This window comes from Mesoplodon densirostris, chromosome 12 (assembly GCF_025265405.1).
Source record: "Mesoplodon densirostris isolate mMesDen1 chromosome 12, mMesDen1 primary haplotype, whole genome shotgun sequence".
NCBI lineage: Eukaryota > Metazoa > Chordata > Mammalia > Artiodactyla > Ziphiidae > Mesoplodon > Mesoplodon densirostris.
In genome coordinates this window covers 10,831,330-10,853,113 of record NC_082672.1, presented here as the reverse complement: position 1 = coordinate 10,853,113, position 21,784 = coordinate 10,831,330, and the positions used below count along the sequence as shown (strand labels likewise).

Sequence of the window (21,784 nt, the reverse complement as noted above, 5' to 3'; positions counted from 1 at the left end):
TCTGATGGACTTCCACTGGTCTCGTAAGCAACGTTCTTGAAAGGAAACTAAACATGTCAAATGAATAGTTGGAAATCGTCCCCCTCCCCCAATAATATGTATAATGCATCTTTTAAGTTTAAAGGATTTATTAAAATGAAAATTATTTTGGTATACTGTTTGAAGTCTGGCTTTTTCCTTCTAAAGGTAATGAAGAAATTGGTTTTTTTGTAGTTAAAGTAGGATTAGAATATGGTCTAATGAGAAACATTTTGACCCAGTTATCTTTATTTACCATTGGATTGGAGGACTGTATCCTAGGACAATTAGTTTGTACCGCTTCATGTTTTAGCAAAATAGTTAAATGACTTTTGTATTATCCCCAAATCTACTGACTTCCCTGCAGAGGTGCTTAGAATGGACAGTCCGAGAACACATCTGTGTTCAAGTATAGTTTTGTGAGGGATAATTATAATTTTGATTATTTGTTGTGTTTCAAAATGAATGGGTTATAGAATGTCTAATTTTAACGATTTAAAATAAATTTTTAAATATAAATAGAAGAAACGGTAGAGAAAGAAGTGAAACATTTAATTTGTTGATAATTCTACATTAGGTAAAGCTTCCTCTGTCCACCCCCAAGTGTCTTTCTGTTAACGATTTTAAAATATCAACATCCTATATTTTTTCCTGACCAGTCTTTTGGGACTGTTTGGCACGTGTGTTCCATCTGATGAAATAAAAAAAAATTGCAGATCTCAAGGGAAATAATTAAATGATTTTCTCTTCTTATATAAACATTTGCTTTGAAATATATTTATATTTCAGGGGCTTTGATATTTTTATCTAAAGCATCATTTCCTCATACTGTCTCAACCTCAAAATGAAACTTCTCTGTAAACTATTACCCAGTGTCACAAGTTTATCCTATAGGTTAAATTTATGTGCCAAATGACTAAAAATGAAGGGCCTCCCCCGCTCCTCTCTTTTGCCTTGAGTATATGATATCTGTGTTGGTAGAAATTTTATATCCTAATCCTTTCTAATTTCAGTGTTTAAAACTTTAAAAATGTGTGTACATTTCTCATTCGTAGCCATTGTGTTTTTACTCACCTGACTCCCTTTTTTCAACCCCTTCCCACTCCAGCTGCTTCCCTTAGGCTCTTCGGGCTCCCCAGTACTCTTGTCTGTTCTTCAGCTGCTCTCTGCTAGGACAGAGCAGGGTGTCCAGAGTGTCCTTTGCTCTTCCTGTCCCAGCCTGAGCGTCTTCCATGCTTAGCTTACATGCTACTCCCCAGCCCTTCCCTTCAATGAGCACCCTGGGAGAGTGGAATGAGCCCTGGGTGGGGAGGGGGTGTGCGCAGAGAGTTGAATTCCGATTGAGACTCCAGCTGGGTGAAATTGTGCAGGTTTCCTAACCCTTGACGCTACCTTCTTGATCTTCATAAGGAGGACAGTGTTGAACCAGTGATCTCTGAAATCTCTACCAGTTCTAATAGCGCATGATAAAATAATTTACAATAAAGTGTAATTAGGCTTAGCCTTCTGAGGATGGGGGAATGAGTGTGTATTTTCAGTTTAAAACAGTAGCTTATTGATCCAAATATGTGATTGTGTGTGTTTGTTGCATGTATTTTTGAGCATTTCCACCCGGCTCCCCAACTCAGACTACGATCCAGGGAATAAAATGCAAGGAGTCAGTTTTTCAGCCACTAATGTGCATATATATTTCCTCTAGTCTTACCTTTGCAGGTGGGGTTCAGGAGAGATATCACTGATTTGTGAGAGAGGGTGGGTTAGTGGTAGGAACACCTCCCAGTGCAAAAGGGCTCCTTTATTTTCACTCCTCGTTATTTGTTATGAGTTCATTCTGAAAGGGCAAAACATAAAATGACCGGCTAATCGTGGTAACTTGAAGGCTGTTGCGTCCCTGGGTAGCACAGGACAAAGCCTGCATCTGTCTCCCCACCCTCCGAGCCAGTGTCAGTGCCTCTACTCAGGGGGGATGCCGGTAAAGGTCCCCATACGGGTTCGTCCCCTGGGACTGTCTATTCTTAGATTCTTCAGTCTACTGAATTCTCAAAGTCTCAGAGGAAGCCAGGTTTGGGTTTTGGCCGTGTTACATGGAGAAGTCTGACCCTTTTGCATTACCATCGCTATTATTTTTCTTCATTCCTACAGTTTTCACCATATACGTTACTTACGTTTAGGGGTGGATAGATAAATGCGTACAAGTTTCTCCTTTAAAAGGTGTCTTACAGAACACTTAGACTGTGTATTTTTAAAGGATCACCTTTTAACACAATATAGTTTTTGAAATATCCATTTTTGAGGGGCTTGGTGGTTTTTTTACTCACATTTTTATAAACTCAGTTACTAAAATCATTCCCTCCCTCCCTCTCTTCTTTTTGTGAGCAGGAGAGAGAGGGTATAGAAGCAACTAGCCCCCTTACCCTCAATGGATGAACTTTACACTCTTGGAAAAGTGTAATCACATAGTTCCCCGCTTTGACTCTTTAATTAAAAAAAGAAAAAAGAAACAACTTCAAAACTGCATTCACAAATCTCACACACACACCCGCGCGCGTGCGCACACACACAGAATTGAAATGCATGGTATAAAATCCCCAAGGTAGAAAGATCCTGTTGTGAATGGTCTCTCTCCTCATGTCCCCCCAGCATCAAGTTCCCCTCCATAGAAGATACCAGTTGCTTGTCTCTCCATTGGCTGTTTTAAGAGTCTAGTCTGATTCTGGTACATCCCTGTTTTCTCTGTTTTCCCCCACTCCATAGTTCTCTGCAGTAGAACAGTCTTTTCAGTCTAGCATTCACTGCACATGTTCCAGTCATGCGGTTACAAAGTGGACCCTGCAGCCTTAGCAAAGGTTATCTCTTTAAAAGTCCCTGAAATGCCCTTTTGGCACATCCATTCTGGCAGCTGGGTTTATGTGGGAGAGGGGCAAAGCTCTTGGCCCCTCTTTCTGTGCTTTATGAAATCCGGCCAGGAGGGCAGCTAGGCAAGAAGTTCCCATCAGTTGCTCTGCTGAGTATTTTCCATGTTTTATCTGCAGTAAACAACAGTGTTCTTACCGTGTGTGTGTGTAGACCAAGCGGGTGGTTTTAAAACCATGAACATACTGTAGCCTCACACGTATGTTAAAGTCCTATTAGAAAACTGCTGTTCTAATACGTGTGTGAGGTACTGTTGTACTGTTGTGACTTTGGAGTTTGTAGTCTTTTTATATATTTTTTAAAAAATGGAAACGACTCAAAGGTTATATTCACCAGTTAGAACTACCGGTTGCAGTTTGGCCAGTAATATAACATGAAAGATGGAAACTCCAAGTTGCTTTTCAGTGAGATGTATTCATTACATACAACATCACGTGCCTGTCTTCTTGGTAAAGTGCTTTCTTGAATGGAGACAACTGAGTCCCCGTGAGGCGGCTCAGGCCTTTTCTTCCTCCCTCCCTCTCCCTCCCTCTTTCCTTCCTTCCTTTAAAAAATTTTTTTTTATTTTTAACTCGCTTTTTCTAAGAAAATGTTGCTTCTGTTAGCAGAGTTGACCTATTTATTTCTATAGATGGCCTTCAGAGTCCTTCTTTTCTTTGTGTACATACCGTGAGCTCCACAGAAGTAGGGCTTCATGCAAACCACGTTGATGCATTTCCATGGTTATGATTCTCTAATTTAAAAATGACTGCGTGTGTTTAGTATGGAAAATACTTATTTTTCATTTTTGTTTTAAATGTAAATACTAGTAACCTGGATGTCAAAGCTTCTGCGTTAGAAATGAGCAAGGCTCCTTTTACTATTAAGTTTTTTTCCTGCTTGTATTATTATATTAGTAAGGCTTGCAGACTCATAGGTGAATTTTTCTCCCCATGATGATTCATGAAAGATTTTAGACCACTTGCTTTGGTATGCTGGTTCTGGTTGCTTCAAGAACAGGTAGTAAGAATTCATCTTTTACTCTTAGGTAGACCCCTCACCCATTCATATACATTGGAAATATGCTCTTTTTCTAGCTAAAATTTTTAGAATGAGATTTAGCATCATGTACATTGCATGCATACTTTCTTTATGAAGCTGCAGGGTTTTTTCTTGTTATGCTTCTGTTTTGTCAAAGAAGTGCACTGTAGACCTCATAGATCTGTGATATCAAATGCCTTCGATGGATCCTTGGGAAGAAAGTGTTTTAAAGTGCATAATTAGGGCACTTGAGCATAAAACTACAATTATACACTTGTGTGTTAATTTTGTGTACAGTAAGACTTTAGTTCAACACTGGTTGTAAATGAGAGGAAGCATTTTACTGCCAGTGAATGCCTGCATTTTATGAATACTTAAACAAAATCTTCTCTAATTGGCTGACCTGGAAAAAAAAAGGTGAAAACATCTGTAGTTAAGAGGTAGAGGAGAATACAAAATGTGTACTAGAGGTTTCTTTTTAAAAGTAAGTAGAAAAGTGACTTTACTTTTGTGTACAGCCATGGTTGCTGTGCCTTTGGAATCATTTATGCTATTTTAGCTGCTATTCCACAATAAAGACTAACAGTGAAAGCAGTTTAGATAAGGCAGTGAAAATAGTCAAGTGGCTGAGGGGGGCAGAAAGCAGTTGACAAGGAATCTCTGATCTGGTACAATAAAGGCTCTGGCTGGCATTGATTGACCACACATTTGTTAATCAAGTTCCATGTACTAGCATTAGAGGGCACTCCTTGAAGTTTGGAGTTAATTTTATGGAAACTAAAGGGTGTACCACTTTACAAAATGGATAGTAATGTTCCAGAACTTGTTACCCTCAAGAGACTAGAAATATAAATTAATTTAAGAAGGGTATAAATAAATTTGTGGGTAATAGAATGACAGTGATTATGAAGAGGAAATAAAGGCTGTTCAGGACATATCGCCGACTTTGTAAATTGAGGTCATGAAAGGCACTACCATTTAGTTCCCACAGCCATGTAGAGTATTCACTCTGCAGAACATTGGTCTGACGTAGTATCCGCTTAAGCTGTGATTTGCTAAATATAGAGCAGTTGGACTTAGAATAAGCAGTGAAATTTTGTAAGCAATTAATAATTATAAAGAAATCCAAGAGAGATTATATATATATTATTTTCACTGTTTATGATCTTATAAACGTAAAGTGTGTACCTGATAAGGAAGTTTTAGAAAGCAAAATTTGTCATGAGAAAAAATTTATTGCTGATGACAAATGAGAACTTTTCAGTTTAGTTTCACACATCAAAAAGTAAAGCTATTTTCTGATATGAATTAAAAAAATTTTTTTAAGCTAAGGGAGTGGGCTAAAGTAGCCCAGATATGTTGGTTATTTTTCAGTCTGTTGAACAACAGCAGTGTTTATGGCCCGGAAGTTATCTGTTAGGTACAAGGGCATAGACAAAAATGGAAGTGGGCTCCATAGCAACAAGAGCTGAGCAAACTAGCTTGTTTGTGTGGTTGGTCATCAAGCTTGTTCTGGAGTTTAGACACTGTCTTGACCCTTGACTTCTTTGCTGACTCCTCCAAGCCCACGTTGTCTTTTTTCTGTTACTCAAGGGAGGCTGGACAGAATTTGAAGGAACTTATGGCTTTACTCTACAGTGCATACAATAAGCACTCAGTATACATTCGTTGATTGTTTCTCAGTTTTCAAGCATGAAGGAGTAATTTCAGGAAGGTACGGAGTATTTTTCCCCCCTTAGACAAGCTTAAGGACAAGATTTATTTTTCTTTTTAAAATAAGAAAGTGAATTTAAAAAGCACCTAAATTGTTTAAAAGTCTCAGCTGGGAACTTAGCTTAAGGGACTATAGATTGTGGAGCATTTGTAGGATTTTGACCTTGTAAACTTTATTTATTACCTTCTAACACATTATTTTTGACTGGACATGTTGACATAATAAAATTTCCTCCTGCAATTGGTTCAGCCACACATCGACTTAGCATCTGAATTCCTTGCTGTGGGGAATTTTCAGTCTGTCTCTTACGCGTGAAAAATAGCATTTACTCTTTCTGTAAAATCAGAAGCCAGCAGAATATGCCACAGTAATGACTAAAATGTAGCTGTTGTGAACTCATTTTTCCTATGCTTTTTACCTTCCTTTTTTTGTAGAATTTATCTGGAAGGACTCAAATTTATGATGAAAAACAAACAAATAAAAATTAAGAAGCTTTCTGCTGTTAAATATAAATTGTTATAATATACTTTTTGATAATTCTTAGAAAGACAGCAATAATTAATCCAAAATAAATTGCATTTAATTTTAGATTCATGAAAAACTCAGAGTTCGTTTAAGAAATGATACATAACATTTGATGTATATTCTTCTGGGCTATTAATTCTTTACTCATCACACATACACAGATTTTCATATTAAAAAACGTATATATGGTTTTGTAACCTGCTACCCCTTAAGTCCCACCTCAAAAATCCAGGGACAGACTTTCTTGCTATTCAATACATATTATCTACAATTAGAATCATTCATTTTAATGACTCTGTGATATTTTATTGAATAAAATATCATTACCCTCCCCTTTTAAACCAGTCTTTATGGAGGCACATTTAACCATTTAGGCTGCTTCCCTGTTTTTGAGTGGGGGTGGCATCAGGGGCATGCAGTGACCTCCTTGCTACACATATCTTTGCACACTTGTTTTATAATTTACCTTAATGTAAATTCCCAAAAGCAGAATTCTGGGTTGAAGGGATATTGTTCCTATACATATTGTGACTTGCGTTAAATATTTGAATTTACATACTCATTATGATTGTTTCAGTATTAATTGCTGTGTAATATTCTGGAATTATGTAAATTGAAAGTATGAAAACTCCCTGTTAAGCTCCTAGAAACAGTTACTATTTTATTATCAAATAGGAAACTTACATCTAGGTTTAAATAAGGCCAGAATGGTTTGACATAAATACATTAGAAAAAAATGTGAGGTCAGAAGTTTAGATACCTTCTTCGTTATTAAGTGTATATACATCCTTTTAAAGTTATAATATACATAGAATGAAATGCTCAGACCTTAAGTGTACAGTTCGATGAGTTTTGACAAATAAGGTACACCTATGAACCAACCATCCTTCCCAGTTAAGACACAGAATATTTTCATCACCCCAGAAGTTTCCTCACCCCTCTTTCTCGCCAGCTCCCATATCCCACAAGCACTGTTTTGATTACTATCACTATAAATTAGTTTTGCCTGTTTTTGAACTTCATATAAACAGATTATACAGTGTGTTGAATGTGTGTTGTATTCATTTAATATAGTGCTAGAGGGAAGTGTAGATACCAAACCAAACTGTTCTTCTTAGAACAAAAGGATCTGAAGCTGATACGAAAATTATATACTAGAGTAAGAACAACAGGTCTTTCAAAAGAAGGAAGTTGGACCCTTACCTTACACTGTGTGCAAAAATTAACTAAAAATGGGTCAGACCTAAAAACCTAAGAGCTAAAGCTGTAAAGCTCTTAGAAGAAAACCTAGGGGAAAGCTTCATGACATTAAATTCGGCAGTGATTTATTGGACATGGAAACCAAATGTGCAGACAACAAAAGAAAAGATAGATAAATTGGAGTATATCAAAATTTAAAACTTTTGTGCATCAAAGGACACTATCATGAGAACAAAGGCCACCCACAAAAGAGGAGAAAATATTTGCAAATCATATATCATATAAGGGATTAATACACAGAATATATAAAGCATTCCTACAACTCAACAACAAAAACCTAACAACCCAATCAAAAAATGGGCAAAAGACTTTAATACATTTTTCCAAGTAAGATAAACAAATAAGCATGCAAAAGATGCTCAACATCACTAATCATTAGAAATGAAAATCAAACCCATAATGAGTGTGATACCGCTTCACACCCATTAGGATGGCTATTACAAAAACAAACAGAAAATAGCAGGTGTTGTCAAGGATGTGGAGAAATTGGAACCCTTGTGCACAGCTGGCAGGAATTAAAAAAAGGTATTGCTGCTGTGAAAAACAGTATGGCGGTTTCTCAAAAAATTAAACATAGAACTACCTTATGATCCAACAGTTCCACTTATGGGCTGGGTATATTTCCAAAAGAAGTGAAAGAAAAGGCTTGAACAGATATTTGTATGCCTATTTTCGTAGCAGTATTATTCACAATAACCAAAAGGTAGAAACAACCCACCCATTGCCCACGATGGGACAAAATATTGTATATACTTAAAATGGAAATATTTTTAGCCTTAGAAAGGAATGAAATTCTGATTCATGCTGTAACATGGATGAACCTTGAAGGCATTAGGCTAAGTGAAATAAGCCCGATACAAAAGGAATAACCAAATTCATGGAGACAGAAAGCAGAATAGTCGTTCCCAGGAGCTGTGGTGGGGGATAGGAAAAGGGAGTTACTGTTTAATGGAAATAGAATTTCATTTTGGGATGGTGAGGTTCTGAAGATGGATAGTTGTGATGGTCGCACAACAATGTGAGTCTACTTAATGCCACTAAACTGTACACTTTATGGTTAGAATTCCACGTATGACTATAGCAAAATCTATTTTTCCCATTTACTTACTGTGTTGGAATTAGATTGCTTCCTCTTGCTGGCTCTTGTAAATAGTGTTGGATGGAATATCCTTCCTGGGACACATGTGAGTGTTTCATGGGTATGTATTTACAAGGGGAATTGCTGGGTCATAGGGCAGTGCACCTTGAAACTTAGTGGAGAAACTGCTTTCTCAAACTTCTTTAGGTAGGAAAAGGATGAGAATATAAACCTGACCATTTCTTCAGTTTTGAAGTATGAGCAAAGAGTTCAAGGTAAAGTAAAATGAAAAATGGAGCCTGGAATTCTGCACATTTAACATGACACAGAGATTTGAAAGTTAATACTCATGTCCTTTATCAGAGTAGTTTCGTAAAATAAATACTTGAAGTAAATGAATCATTTTTAGCTATACTTTCCCTCTCCAATAATGTTTGAAAGCATTCACATTTCTTTGAAAATTGGAATAAAACATTTTGTTACTGTGTGTGCTCATGTTCCACTTGAAGATCCTCTTTATTTAGAAATGAGAGAAAATTTTGTTTTTCTTATTTTTAAATAACAAATAGAAAATCCCTGATCTTAGGCATTTTCTGGAGGTTTCCATTTGGTTTAGTTTAGTGATGAATGTCCAGCGCATTTGCTGGGCAGTAATGACCTCGAGGGTTAGCCGGTAATAGCCAAGGGTACTCTGCTGCTGTCAATGTGAGGTTTGGGGTTTTTGGCTATTGGATGAAGCTGAATCAAAGACTTGGATGGTATAAGTCATTTCAGTTTTATAATGTGTTCCATCATTAAAGTTTTATATAATAATAACGATTTAATAATCCATTGAACAACCTTCATTATTCATCCAACAGACATTTCAGTGGCAGGCCCTCTTCCAGGAGGCATGCCATGGGTGTAGGAGCATGTAGTCTAGTGATGAGGACAAACAGTAAACACGTGAACACATCATTAAAGGGTTAACTGACTAAATCTAAGAATCTCCCCTGTGGTAAAATCAAATCAGAAAGGGCATGAGAATGATGGTGGCTTAGGCCGGTTAGGGAAGGGGTGGTATCTGAGACAGAAGTGCTTTGTATCCTCAACTCTCAGCACTTGGTTCCTGAAACTCAGTAACTCTTGGTTAAATTTCATCAGTTTGGTAACTGTTGAACTGTTGAACAGTTGAATTCAACAGTTTGGTAATCTTATTTACCCTGAATATGGCTGAATATGGTTAAGAACTAAGAGATAAACAAAAAGACCCTTAGTAGCCAAAATTGATTTCACAAAACTTGAGACGATAAAAGCTCATATGCTTCCCTCATGGCTTAGTCCTTTGGGTCTTCATAACAGTGTAGTGGGTTTCTCAGTCCTCAGCAGATGCTGTTAAAGATGGAGGTCCGAGTGAGGAGTGGTGGCTGAAGGCCCTGATGGTGTGTGGGAAGCCGGCAGCGCGAGACCACAGTTTCTCTGGGGTTTGTGCAGACAACTTCCCGCGGTAGGCTCTGGGGCATTCCATGTATTATGGCTCCACCCTTCCATTTATGTTTCTTAGTAATGATTGTTTGGTTTAAGATGTCAGAAAATCATATAATAGAACTTTGAAAGCCCTACATCTAAATTGATGAAAGCAAAAACATTATTGACCATTAAAGAATTGACATTAGTTCCTGACAGCTGAGGTGTATTATATTTAGAAATTGCTTCTTAAAGATAACACTTAGTTAATAATTAATATTTTAGAAGTAGCACTACAACTTAGTTTAATAAGTAAGAATTATTGTGTAGGATTCCTGATAGGATTATAATATTGCTGGTTATAATATTAATAGGAATTAATAGAGGAGGTAGCCCCATTTTTCAGATGGAGATGTAAGGCATATCATTATGTGATTGATCATATTCACACAACGGAGGTAGAGGAGGGCTTGGATTTAGGTTTCATACATTTCTAGTACAGAGATTCTTTAGGTAGACTAGAACTTAGTAACCTCTGTTTTGTCATGGCGCCCACGTAAGGACAATAGACCAAATGCAGTGGATTGGCTCTGGGCCCTATCAGTTATCCCAGGGTCTCAGAAGGTTAGTTAGCCAGTTAGTTAGTACCAAATAATTAGACCATGTATTTAAAAGGGTAGCAAGTAGGTTTTTAATTGTGGAAGACAGTGATGAAATCTCCCAAGCAGATGTTTTTGATGGTTCCCCTTCTGACGTTTGCTCTGTTTGCAGATTGTTGCTATGGATCCATTGAAGATTTGCTTACACTCCCACCCATCCTACCTGCCTCCCCTGCATCCGGCTTGCTTCCCCACTTTTTGGAGTTGGAATAGATAGTAAAAGAATCTAGTAAGTTCATGGCTTCTCTAGTGTTAGGAGACTCCTGCAATATGTCCTCTTGTTGTCTTGCTTAGAAAATAGAACCCCCCCACACACACTTCCATATTGTGTGTAAGGGTTTCTGCAAACCAGAAAGTCAACATATTAAAGTGCAATTCACAGGGGAGTTGCTGGCTGTGTTGACTGAGCTTTACAGTCATTTTAACACTGGCAAAGTGTTATCCTAACTGCTTCAAATCAAACTGCAAAGATGCTTGTGTGAAATGCAGTATTAGATATCAAATCAAACATATGGGTGTTGAACGGAAGGGTATGTGTTGTGGTAGTATATGGTATTCTAGCATGTGGAGTTGTATTTTATGGAAATTCTTTGGCTTGGCTTATGTCAGGGACATACATTCATTATGAGATATCAAGCTGTAAAATAAATAAAAGCAAAGAATTCAACTGTGCTGTTGAATGGTTTTCAATACAAACTTGTCTGTTCTACTAACTTGGGGTCTGCGAAATGAGAGGCATTTGTAAGCCATTGTGGCCAAATGTTTTGTCAGCATTGCTAGCAGCTTGAAAATAATCTAGATCGGGTCAAAAGGAATATGAACTTTAGCTTTCTGCATTTTTTCCCTTTTACTTCATTGAATATGTTGCCAATTACTGTGCTAATTGGTCTTAGAGGCAGAGTGTTTAATATTTTCCTCCTCACTCTCTTCTTTTCCTCATTCAGTATTCTGTAGTCAATTTGTTTGTTAAGTGTATATCTGGGACTGATGACTGAATTCTTAAGTATGTGTGCTTATGGGGATCATGTTCTTGGAGTTCTCAAATGGACCATATTGTGGTATTAACAGTGACTTCACCATTCTCATTCCAGGAGTGCTTTTTGCCATCCTGATATCTTGTTTTTCTTTTCCTCTCCTGTTCTTTCTCTCAATTAGGGAAAAAAAAATGTCAATAGATTTCTTATTTGAAAGAACATCAGAAAATATCATCAGTGGTGTATTTACTGAATGAGGAAGGACTTCTGTTTGAACAATGATTTCAAAATTTTTTAGGCTCATGTAAATTAGAAATGGAGAAGACTGATTTTAGGTCATTTTGTCTGTAACTCGGGTATTTGCAGCACAGTACACTTTGCTTTATATCAGTAACCATTTTATCAACTAGGAAAATACTGTCCTTGTATAGCTATGAATATCTTTCCATCAAGAACTCATATTGATAGTTATATTGTTTGATATATATAGTATTGTTTTCTAAATGGGTTTCATTTTATTATAAAGCAGTGTTGTTTCTTTTTAGCCAAAATAGTATCAGGTAATGGAATTGCTGCTGTAACTGGTATCTGCTAAAATGTAATTGAGGCATTCTGACCTTAGTTGAAACAAACGTGTCCCCAAACCACAAGCATCCTACACAGTATTAGTGAGCTTGGACTGCAGTTCATTTTCATCTGAGTGCTGCATGAGAATGGATTAGCATAATGCTGCTTTGACTTTCTAGCAGAAACAATTTTTTGACGTCAGTATCAGGAACTCCCCCTGCCCCCACCACTGGATTTTTGTGAAATTATCCATTTTTGATGTCTGATGATTTAACTCTGCTTCAAAAAATACTTTGTGTTTGGTCTTCATTGATAGTATGTGAATAGAAGGCAGTATGCCCAGTTATCTAATGGAGGGAATATTAAAAATACCAAATTCAATGGCTTAGCAAAGAACCCACTTCCTGTTGCTGCATTGAAACCATATTTGATTTCGCTGAATGGCACGTCTTGACTCTCTCACTTGCCCTGCTTGACTTCGTGACAGGTGCCGCCCCAGTATGGCCAGCCAGGTGTGAGCGGTTACTGCCAGCAGCCTTACTACAGCCAGCAGCCGCAGGCGCAGTATCTGCCGTCCCAGCCCCAGCAGAGGTACCAGCCGCAGCAGGTGAGCACAGTCCTGGTCCCCAGGCCTCTGTCCTGAGATGTCTTCCTGGCCCATTGAAAACATTTCTGTTCTCAGCGGGAAAAACTGAAGTTTTGAGAAAATGCCGAACTATAACCTAAACTCTTTGTTTACGAATGGATGTTTGAGATTGAAGGGTGGGAAGAATGACTAGTTTAATAGCTTCTTCCATTACTGGTTAGTGACAGCAGGAAACGTCAGTCATTTCACGTTCTTTGTCATTTGTGTTCTGGATCTTTCCAGAAAGTACTCTGTCACTCCGTTGAGGCTTATTCAGGAAAATGGTTTTATCGATCATTTAATCTTTCTAGTTGGCACGTACATGGTGTTTTTATATTAAGCCTTCTTTTGATTTGTTTTTGTTTTAATGGTAAGTGCTGCTGGGTCAAAACATTGTTGCCTTTGGCAGTGTTATTCTTCCTAAACTAGCTCATAGACAGATAATCACTTCAATTACAATATATTAAAATACTAAAGGGAATCGTGTACTTTTTTAAGTATGTTAAACACTTTCTAGTTTAAATTAGCCTCATTAAATACTCTTTTAGGTTATTGGGCTATGTATTTCAGCTTACATGATTTGTAGAAAAATAGTACATATGCATTTGGTACAGTGATTCAGTTTCATCTTGTTTTAGAGATTGTCGCTGAGTGATATTAAAAGGTATCATGAGCTCAGGACCTGTACTCTGAATTCACATAGAGCTTTCATAGCACTTTCAGTCATAAGCATCAAAATGTAACTTTGCATTTTATATTTTCCTCTCTTCTTTCGTTTTTGTGGGTTGGGGGTGGTGAAGAGAGGGGAAGACAGTGACATTGACTATTCAGTTTTTAAAGTGCTACTTACACAGCTTGGAGAGATTGTTGATGCTAAGCAAAATATATAAATATATGAAGCTTAATTTTAATAAATTCAGCTGATTTCTTAAGTATTTTCTTGGGTTCTTTGGAGTCTTTTCCCATGTGACTTTTATTTGAGTTCCAAAAAGAGTTTATGACTTCAGAGAAAACATGTTAAAACAACAGCTGAGATTGAAGATCTGTAGAATCTCGATTTTTGCATATATGTTTTCAAAATTTTGGTATCATATAAAGCAATTTATAGAGGTAGGAATGTACATTATTTCAGTTATTTAGTCTGGTCTTTTATTAAAATGTGGGAAAATTAAATAACCTTTCAATACCGTTTCTTTTTAAGTGAGAGAGACTGGTATCTGGGTTTATGATATATAAAGTTACAGGCTTTTTCATGGGCTTTCAGAGCCTTATTGAACTTCTCTGTAGACAGAATGTTTTGTCATGTCATCAGAGTTTAAGAAGGACTCAGTAGAGAGATTATATTACTCATTTTCCTTCAGTGAGCTAAAATGAATCTCTGATTGTAAAACCAATTTGATTAAGGATTCTGAGTGCCTGTCATTTCCTTCAAGACCAAGTTCAAAATTTACTTCCTTTATGAAGCATTCACTGATGACTTCTTCCACATGGCAATTAGTTATTTAATATCCTTCATATTTAAATATTTAAAGCATACTACAGGTAAAATCTTATTTTAATGAATACTATTTTAATGTGCTTAGTTTAGGTCTATTTTATGCTTTGAACGATACTGCTATTATTTTATTGACTTGAATACAGTAAGTTATATGTCAGGAAATACTATATAAAAATGATTCCTTGATGTAAATACTGTCATTTTTTTTGTATATTCTGAGGGAAAACAAATATTTCTCAAAGTATATTGGAAATTTTTTCTTGTTTTCATACTCCCTAACTATAGAATGTTTAAATATTTTTTAAGTTTAAGTTTCAGTAAACTCTTCTGGGTCAAAGAAGTGGAAATCAGAGACATTTAGGTAGCCTAAGACATTTAGGTAGCCTAATCAAAGGGTCTGGTTTGACAGGAACAGTTTTACTTTTTAGGGAATTTGATGTTCAGATAGATTTGGAAAGTTTATCTAGGAAATGAGATCTAGCATTTTAGATATAGTTAGCACCTCCAAAACCAGAATAATCCCCCCAAAATCTGTCCCAAAACAAAGTAAAAATAACCACTAGAATATTTTCAAAATCAAACCAAATTTTAATAAGCATTTATAATACTGAATTCACATACATTTAAAAAACAAAGGAGCTCAACTGTATTTAATAGAAGAAGCCAGTGTTTCGTAACAGACAGAACATTCCTTCCTGTAGACTTTCCTTTCGTTCCCAGATATAGCATACACAGTCTGTTGATTTTTGTATTAGGAGATAATCAGCAAGTATGACTTTGTGTCTTTTGTTAATGTGGTTGATACAAAAGGTAATTTTAGGTTTCTATTAAAATACCTCACTTTGTGTCTTTAACATTTTTTAATGTGTAATGTTTTGGACAATCAATACATTCATATGGTTCAAAAATTAACAAGTACAAGGAAAGGATACGGATTCCAGTCTCCGCCATAGTTCCTCTTGCCTAGCTCACCACCCTCCTCACCCTTTGCTATATAACCACTTCATTAGTTTATTGTATGTTTCTTTATATAAAGAAGCAAAATACCATACTTTAATTGTTAACTCTATTTTTACACAAATGTTGGTACACTGTAAAATACTGTAAACAGTCTTGTGTTCTTTGTCATTCCCCCTTCCCTACCCACTTAAATATATTTTCTGTGGTTCTTTCCAAAGGAGTACATAAAGCAAGCCTCCATGCTTTTTTATAGCTTCATTCCATTTTATGGACATATCATAATGTATTTAACCAGTTCTCTTTTGATGGGCATTTAGATTATTTTTAGTTATTTGAAATTCAAACAATACTGCCATGATGCTCTGTATATATGTCATTTCATAAATGTCCAAGTGTATCTGTAGGGTAAATTCCTGGCTGTGTCAGTGGGCATGTGCAGTTGTAATTCTGGTAAATATCGCTGGATTGTTCCTCTTAGGGGTTGTGCCAGTTTATACTCCCACCATCGATGTGTGAGAGTACCTACCATGTGCCAGTAGCATGGTTTTAAGAAGCTTCTGGATTTTTACCAATCTGATAATGTAGTTTTAATTTACATTTTTCTTGTTATGAGTGATTTTGAACATCTTATATATTTAAAAATGTTTACATTTCCTTTTTTCCTGGACTGTCAGTTCATATCGTTTTATCTTGAATTTTTCTATTCAGTTTGTCTCTTAAAAATTGATTTATATAATAAAAACTAGGTATATTAGGGAGACTAAGCCTCTGTCCATGATATGAATTACTCACTTCCCCATCTTATCATTTGTCTTTTGACATTAATTGTGGTACCTTTTTTTTATCATGCAGAAGGGCTTTTTGAATTAAAAAAAAGTCTATGTAGTCAGAATTAGCAGTCTTTTCTTTTATGATATCTGGATTTTATTTTTAGTGAGTTTATGAACCTTCCATACTCTGAAGTTACAAAGGAACTGTCCCCTGTTACTTTGTAGTATTTTCATAGAGTAATTTCTACGTTTCACTTATCCTAATCTAAGGAGAGAGGTATGATCCAACATCATTTTTTTTTCTCTAGATGACCACTTGGTTAAGTAACTTTTCTTGTACTAGGTCTCGCCAGAGAACTAGCCTATTGGTTAGGATAAAGATATTTTATTTTAAGGAATTGACTCAGACAGTTATGGAAGCTGGAAAGTCCAAAATCTGGTGTGGACCAGCAGGCTGAGACCCAGGAGAGCTGATGGTGAAGATGAAGCCTGAAGGCAGTCTGCTGGAGAACTCCCTCTTGCTTAGGGGGCTGGTCTTTTTGTTCTATTTAGGCCTTCAACTGATTGGATGAGGCCCACCCACATTATGGAGGGTAATCTACTTTACTCAAGGTCACTGATTTAAATGTTAATTTCATCCCCAAATACTCTCCCACTTGACACATAAAATTAACCATTACTGTTACCTTTCCTTTTAAACTTTTAAAATTTTCCTTTAGGTACAGTGTTTGAGGTTATTCTGGGACTTTTATTCTTTTCCATTGGTCCTTCTTTTAGTGTGCCAGTACTGTACTGTTTTTATCATTTTTTAATATCTGGTAGGGTTAATACATCTTCATTACTCTTTTCAGAGCTCTCTTGGCAATTTGTGTTTGTTTATTTTTCATATAAACTTTTCATTTCTTACCATGCTTTTTCCTAAGAATTTTGTCTTTGTTGTTATTATAATAGGATTTTTTTCATTGTACCTTTTTTGTTTTATGTGAAATAGGTGATACTTATAAAATAATAAGAGTTTTAAAAAAAAAGTACCTCATTTGAACAATTAGCAACACACTTGTAATAAAGCGAGCTGGGTTTACTTGGCTTGGGTTACTACGGGCCAGGGAGAACACGCCCCTGCGGAGCCTCATGGAAGGTGTGGAGTTGGGAGGTTTATAGTGTTGGGGTGTGTGTTGGAAGGTTCTAAGAGGTATTAGGGGAGTGAGGGTCAGTCTGGACTGGCTGCTTCAAAAAAGCTGTGAGCATTTGATGATTAGGTGTCTTAATTTTGAGCCATGAGGCCGAACTTAAGTGTGTCCGGGCTTTGTCATTGGTAAAGAAGCAATAGTCACTTAGAGAAAGACAGTGTTAGTAAGAAGAGGCACATGTTCAGTCATTTTTGTTGTCAAAAAGTGGCCTTGTCCAAATCTGCTTTCAGCACTGCTTGTGTGCTATGGGTGGTGCTCTGGTCTGCTTGTTCTCAGGGCTGATTTTCCTTTTCTTCTCACATTCCTACTCCAGTGTCCCTCCTCTTCCTGAATGACTTCTCTCTCCATTTCTTCATTTGTTTAGATAGTTTTAAATTTCTTTTATAATATTCTTCAAAAAGAACTGCTGTACTTTTTGGTTAGAATTATTCCTATATACCTTATATTTTTGTTGGTATTGTAAACATAGATTTTATATTTTTATTATATTACATTTTCTCATTGTTTCAGGTATATACAAATATAATGAACTTGGTATATAAAATTTTATTGTACATTGACCCTTTTAAGTTCTCGTGAATTCTACTAACTCTAATCATTTATAGATTCTCTTAGGTTTTCCAAATTTTATTTTTTAATTGCTTAAAAAAACCCACTCCCATCTCCCCTTCTTTTGTCCTTCCTCAGACAGCTCCTTCAATGCATTATTTGAAAGGACTGTCTGCTTTTGTATTATCTCTGATTTAAAAGAAGGCTTTCAGCATTTCATCATTAGATATAATGTTTACTCTTTTTTTCTTTTCTTTTCTTTGTAGCTGCCCATTGTTGGATAAGGAAGTTCCCTTCTTTTTCTAGGTTGCTAAGAATTTATCATGAATGGATGCTGAATTTTATCTTATGTGTTTTTTTGTGTGTCTTTTGGGATGATCACTTTGTTTTTCCTCTTATAATCTGTTATTGGGGTATATTACATTTTTTTAAGTATTATGCCAAACACGCATTCTAGAATAAACCTAGCCTCGTGACATATTCTCTTTTTGCACATCACTGGATTCAGTCTGCTGACATTTATTTAGGTTTCTTGAATCACTGTTCATAAAGGGATTGGACTGTAATTATCCTCATGAGGTTTGATATCTGTATTATGAAGTTTTGCAGAATGCGTTAAGACACTAGTCCCACCCCCCAACCCACACTTTTTTTTATTTTTGGCCACACTGCTTTGTGACTTGCGGGATCTCAGTTCCCCTACCAGGGATTGAACCCAGGCCACGGCAGTGAAAGCCCAGAATCCTAACCACTAGGCCACCAGGGAACTCCCATAATAGTCCCTTTCTAAACTTACTGGAAGACTTTAAAGTCTGGAATTACCTGCTTTTGGAGTGTTTGGTAGAAGCATCTGTAAAGTCATAAAGGGTTGTGTAGCCCTTGATGTTATAGCTTTTGTCCCATTCCTGATTTTTGATCTTATTTCTTTTGTGAATACAGGCATATCAAGTTATCGAATTCTTCTTGAGTCAGCTTTTTACGTATATATATATTCCTATATACGTATCCATTTCATCAAGGTTTTCAAGTTTATTAACCTGAAGTTCATAATAGTCTTTATTTCTTTAATTTTTATAACATCCAGAGTCAAGCATTTTAATTAATAATGTTATTCCTTCTTTTATTAATCTTGATTAATCTTGCCAGTGGTTTGTCTTTCCGAAACAAGTTTGGTCACTGTCCTCGTTATTACATGTTCTTTTTTATAAGTTTAATTAAATTCTGTTCTTACTTTGATTATATCTTGCTTTTTGTCTGATAAAGCCAAATAAATATGACTAAAAAATTTCCTCCTAAGTACTACTTTGGCTAAATCTCTCAAATTTTGACGTGCATTATTTTTGTTCTCTTTTAGTTCTAAGTATTTTCTTACTTCCCTTCATTCATTTTTTTAAAGAGTTTTATTGAGGCTTGGGTTTGTGTCCTGTTCCCTCAGAAGGATTGGTGTATGCTTTTGCCAGTTGCTTGTGGGCACTAGTCATCAGGAATCATATTTCATATTTTAGTTTGTAAAGTTTTATTATTTAGAAAGTTCTTAATAGGCTGACAAACAGGATGATAGAATGAGCATTCACATGCCACCATAAGTTCTTTTCATTTACTAACCTAGACATTTTCGGATATCCCCAGTTGTCATCAGAATGCCTTATTTATAGTTCATTTGTTTCAAGCAGAATTCAAACAAGGTTACTACATTGATTTGGTCCTTAAGTCTTTTTTTTTTTTTTTTTTTTTGGTGGTACGCGGGCCTCTCACCATTGTGGCCTCTCCCGTTGCGGAGCACAGGCTCCGGACGCGCAGGCTCAGTGGCCATGGCTCATGGGCCCAGCCGCTCCGCGGCATGCGGGACCCTCCCGGACCGGGGCACGAACCCGCATCCCCTGCATCGGCAGGCGGACTCCCAACCATTGCGCCACCAGGGAAGCCCTGGTCCTTAAGTCTTTTTATCTGGAACAGTTCTCTTTTACCCCACCCCCATTCATGCCTTTGGCATGTTGAAAAAACTGAGTCAGTTGTCCTATGAAATGGCTTTGTCTGATTGTTTTCCCTTGATGTGGCTTAATTTGTTCATCTAGCCCCTCTATTTCCTGTAAATTGCAAGTTAGATCCAAAGGCTTGAAGTTAAACATTTTTGTTTGTGATTGTTTGTAAATCATGTCCCCAACATTTAGGTCACTGCTTCTGTTTAGTGGAGGGGTCTGTGACCCTCCCTTTGAGTGAAGAAGCCTCCAAATGGTTCCAGCCCCAGGCTGTCTGGTGACTATCAACTGTCTTCCAGCTGAGGCTGTAGAGATTGTGATGAAGATAGGCTTTCCCTTTTGTACTCTGTCCGAATTCCTCACCCACAGAATCTGTGAGCATAATACATGCTGGTGGCTTTAGGCCACTAAGTTTGGGGTGGCTTGTTACACATCATTACTGACTGACATGGTCTGTATACTTCATAGGTGATGAAGTGAGGGTGTTACCTCAGGATGTTAACATCCTAATATTTCGTTGTCCTACAACAAGTGGTATTAAGATTGATCAGTGGGTTCAGGTCATATGGCCTCTGGGACCATTTTAAATGGACTTCTCTTCTTGAGGTTTTACAGAGCACACCATTAAGTGTTAATTTTGACCAGAAACTCTGGTGATCGTTAGCCTGTGGTTGCTAATTCTCAAAGGAGTCATTTCTTAATTCCTCCTACCTCTCAGTATCAAGTTCAAGACAGGTATTTTTCCTTTCTCTTTAGTGAGTTTTCATGCTCTTAAATGATGGATATAGCCCTTCTTAGTCCCTAATTTATTTGAGAGGTATTGTCTCATATTTTACTCCCTTTTGGTAGGCCCTAGATTCCTCCTTTCCCCTGTTCCCTGTATAGTCATCAAATGGAAAGTTAAAATCCATAACAGAAGTCAGTTTCTATTGCTCTCTTACTTTCCATGTTCTTGGTTTGCTTTCTGTGTTCTTCGTTTCAGTCACATTCATGCCAAGTTTGTGATCCATTTAAAAAGGCATGTTTTCAAGTATTTTAGATATTTCAATTATAGGCACTTAGAGTATCCAATCTGCCATACTCCTGGAACTGGTACCGTCTTCTATTTTCTAGTTGTTTATTTGATATCTTTTATACAGTTTAAAACTATATAAACATGTAATATAATAGATAATTTAGAACATACAGACAGTACATTCCTATTTTATAATGAAACTTTTTTTAAATAAATTCATTTGTTTATATTTTTGGCTGTGTTGGGTCTTCATTGCTGCGTGCGGGCTTTCTCTAATTGCAGCGAGAGGGGGCTACTCTTGGTTGCAGTGTGGGCTTCTCACTGCAGTGGCTTCTCTTTATTGTGGAGCACGGGCTCTAGGCACGCAGGCTTCAGTAGCTGTGGCACGCGGGCTCAGTAGTTGTGGCTCATGGTCTCTATAACACAGGCTCAGTAGTTGTGGCGCATGGGCTTAGTTGCTCCACGGCATGTGGGCTCTTCCCGGACCAGGACTCGAACCTGTGTCTCCTGCACTGGCAGGTGGATTCTTAACCACTGCACCACCAGGGAAGTCCCTATAATGAAACTTTTCTACTGCCTCCTTTATTCTTTTGAAATAAATTCATAGATAATATGTTACCGACACAAAATTTATAGATACTGTATGTTACTACACAAAATTTTAAACAATTCTTAAAAATGTACTAACTGTACATGGAAAAGTGAAAAGAAAGTGGTATATAATAAAATATTGTGTATTTAACTAAATAGATGCTCGAGCATGACTACATTGAAGGTTTTTGAAATGAATGCTCACGTGTATATGTGGGATCCGCGTGGGCCTGACAGCTACACAATGAGGCTGATGCAGGAGTGTGGTATCAGCCTCTCAGATGTCTTAGGCAGGGTTGTCAGTGGAGATGTCATCTTTTAAGATGATGAGCAGCTCTTGGTCAGAGTCCGACCAAAACAAAATATAATCTTCCCTCAGTATACATGGTAGTTTTATTCCTAGAAAATTCAGTATATTAATAAAGTTGTTTTA

General features: G+C 36.8%; 1 protein-coding gene across 8 annotated transcripts in view; it reads left to right on the top strand.

The window, feature by feature from the left end:
• The window catches only part of ARID1B (AT-rich interaction domain 1B), a 413,166-nt gene that overhangs the window by 115,721 nt on the left and 275,661 nt on the right, over positions 1 to 21,784 (top strand). For all 8 annotated transcript variants that reach the window (XM_060114324.1, XM_060114322.1, XM_060114319.1 and 5 more), the window contains exon 3: positions 12,662 to 12,781. In XM_060114324.1, coding sequence (XP_059970307.1) covers positions 12,662 to 12,781 — 120 coding nt within the window. The remainder of the gene's footprint in view (positions 1 to 12,661; positions 12,782 to 21,784) is intronic.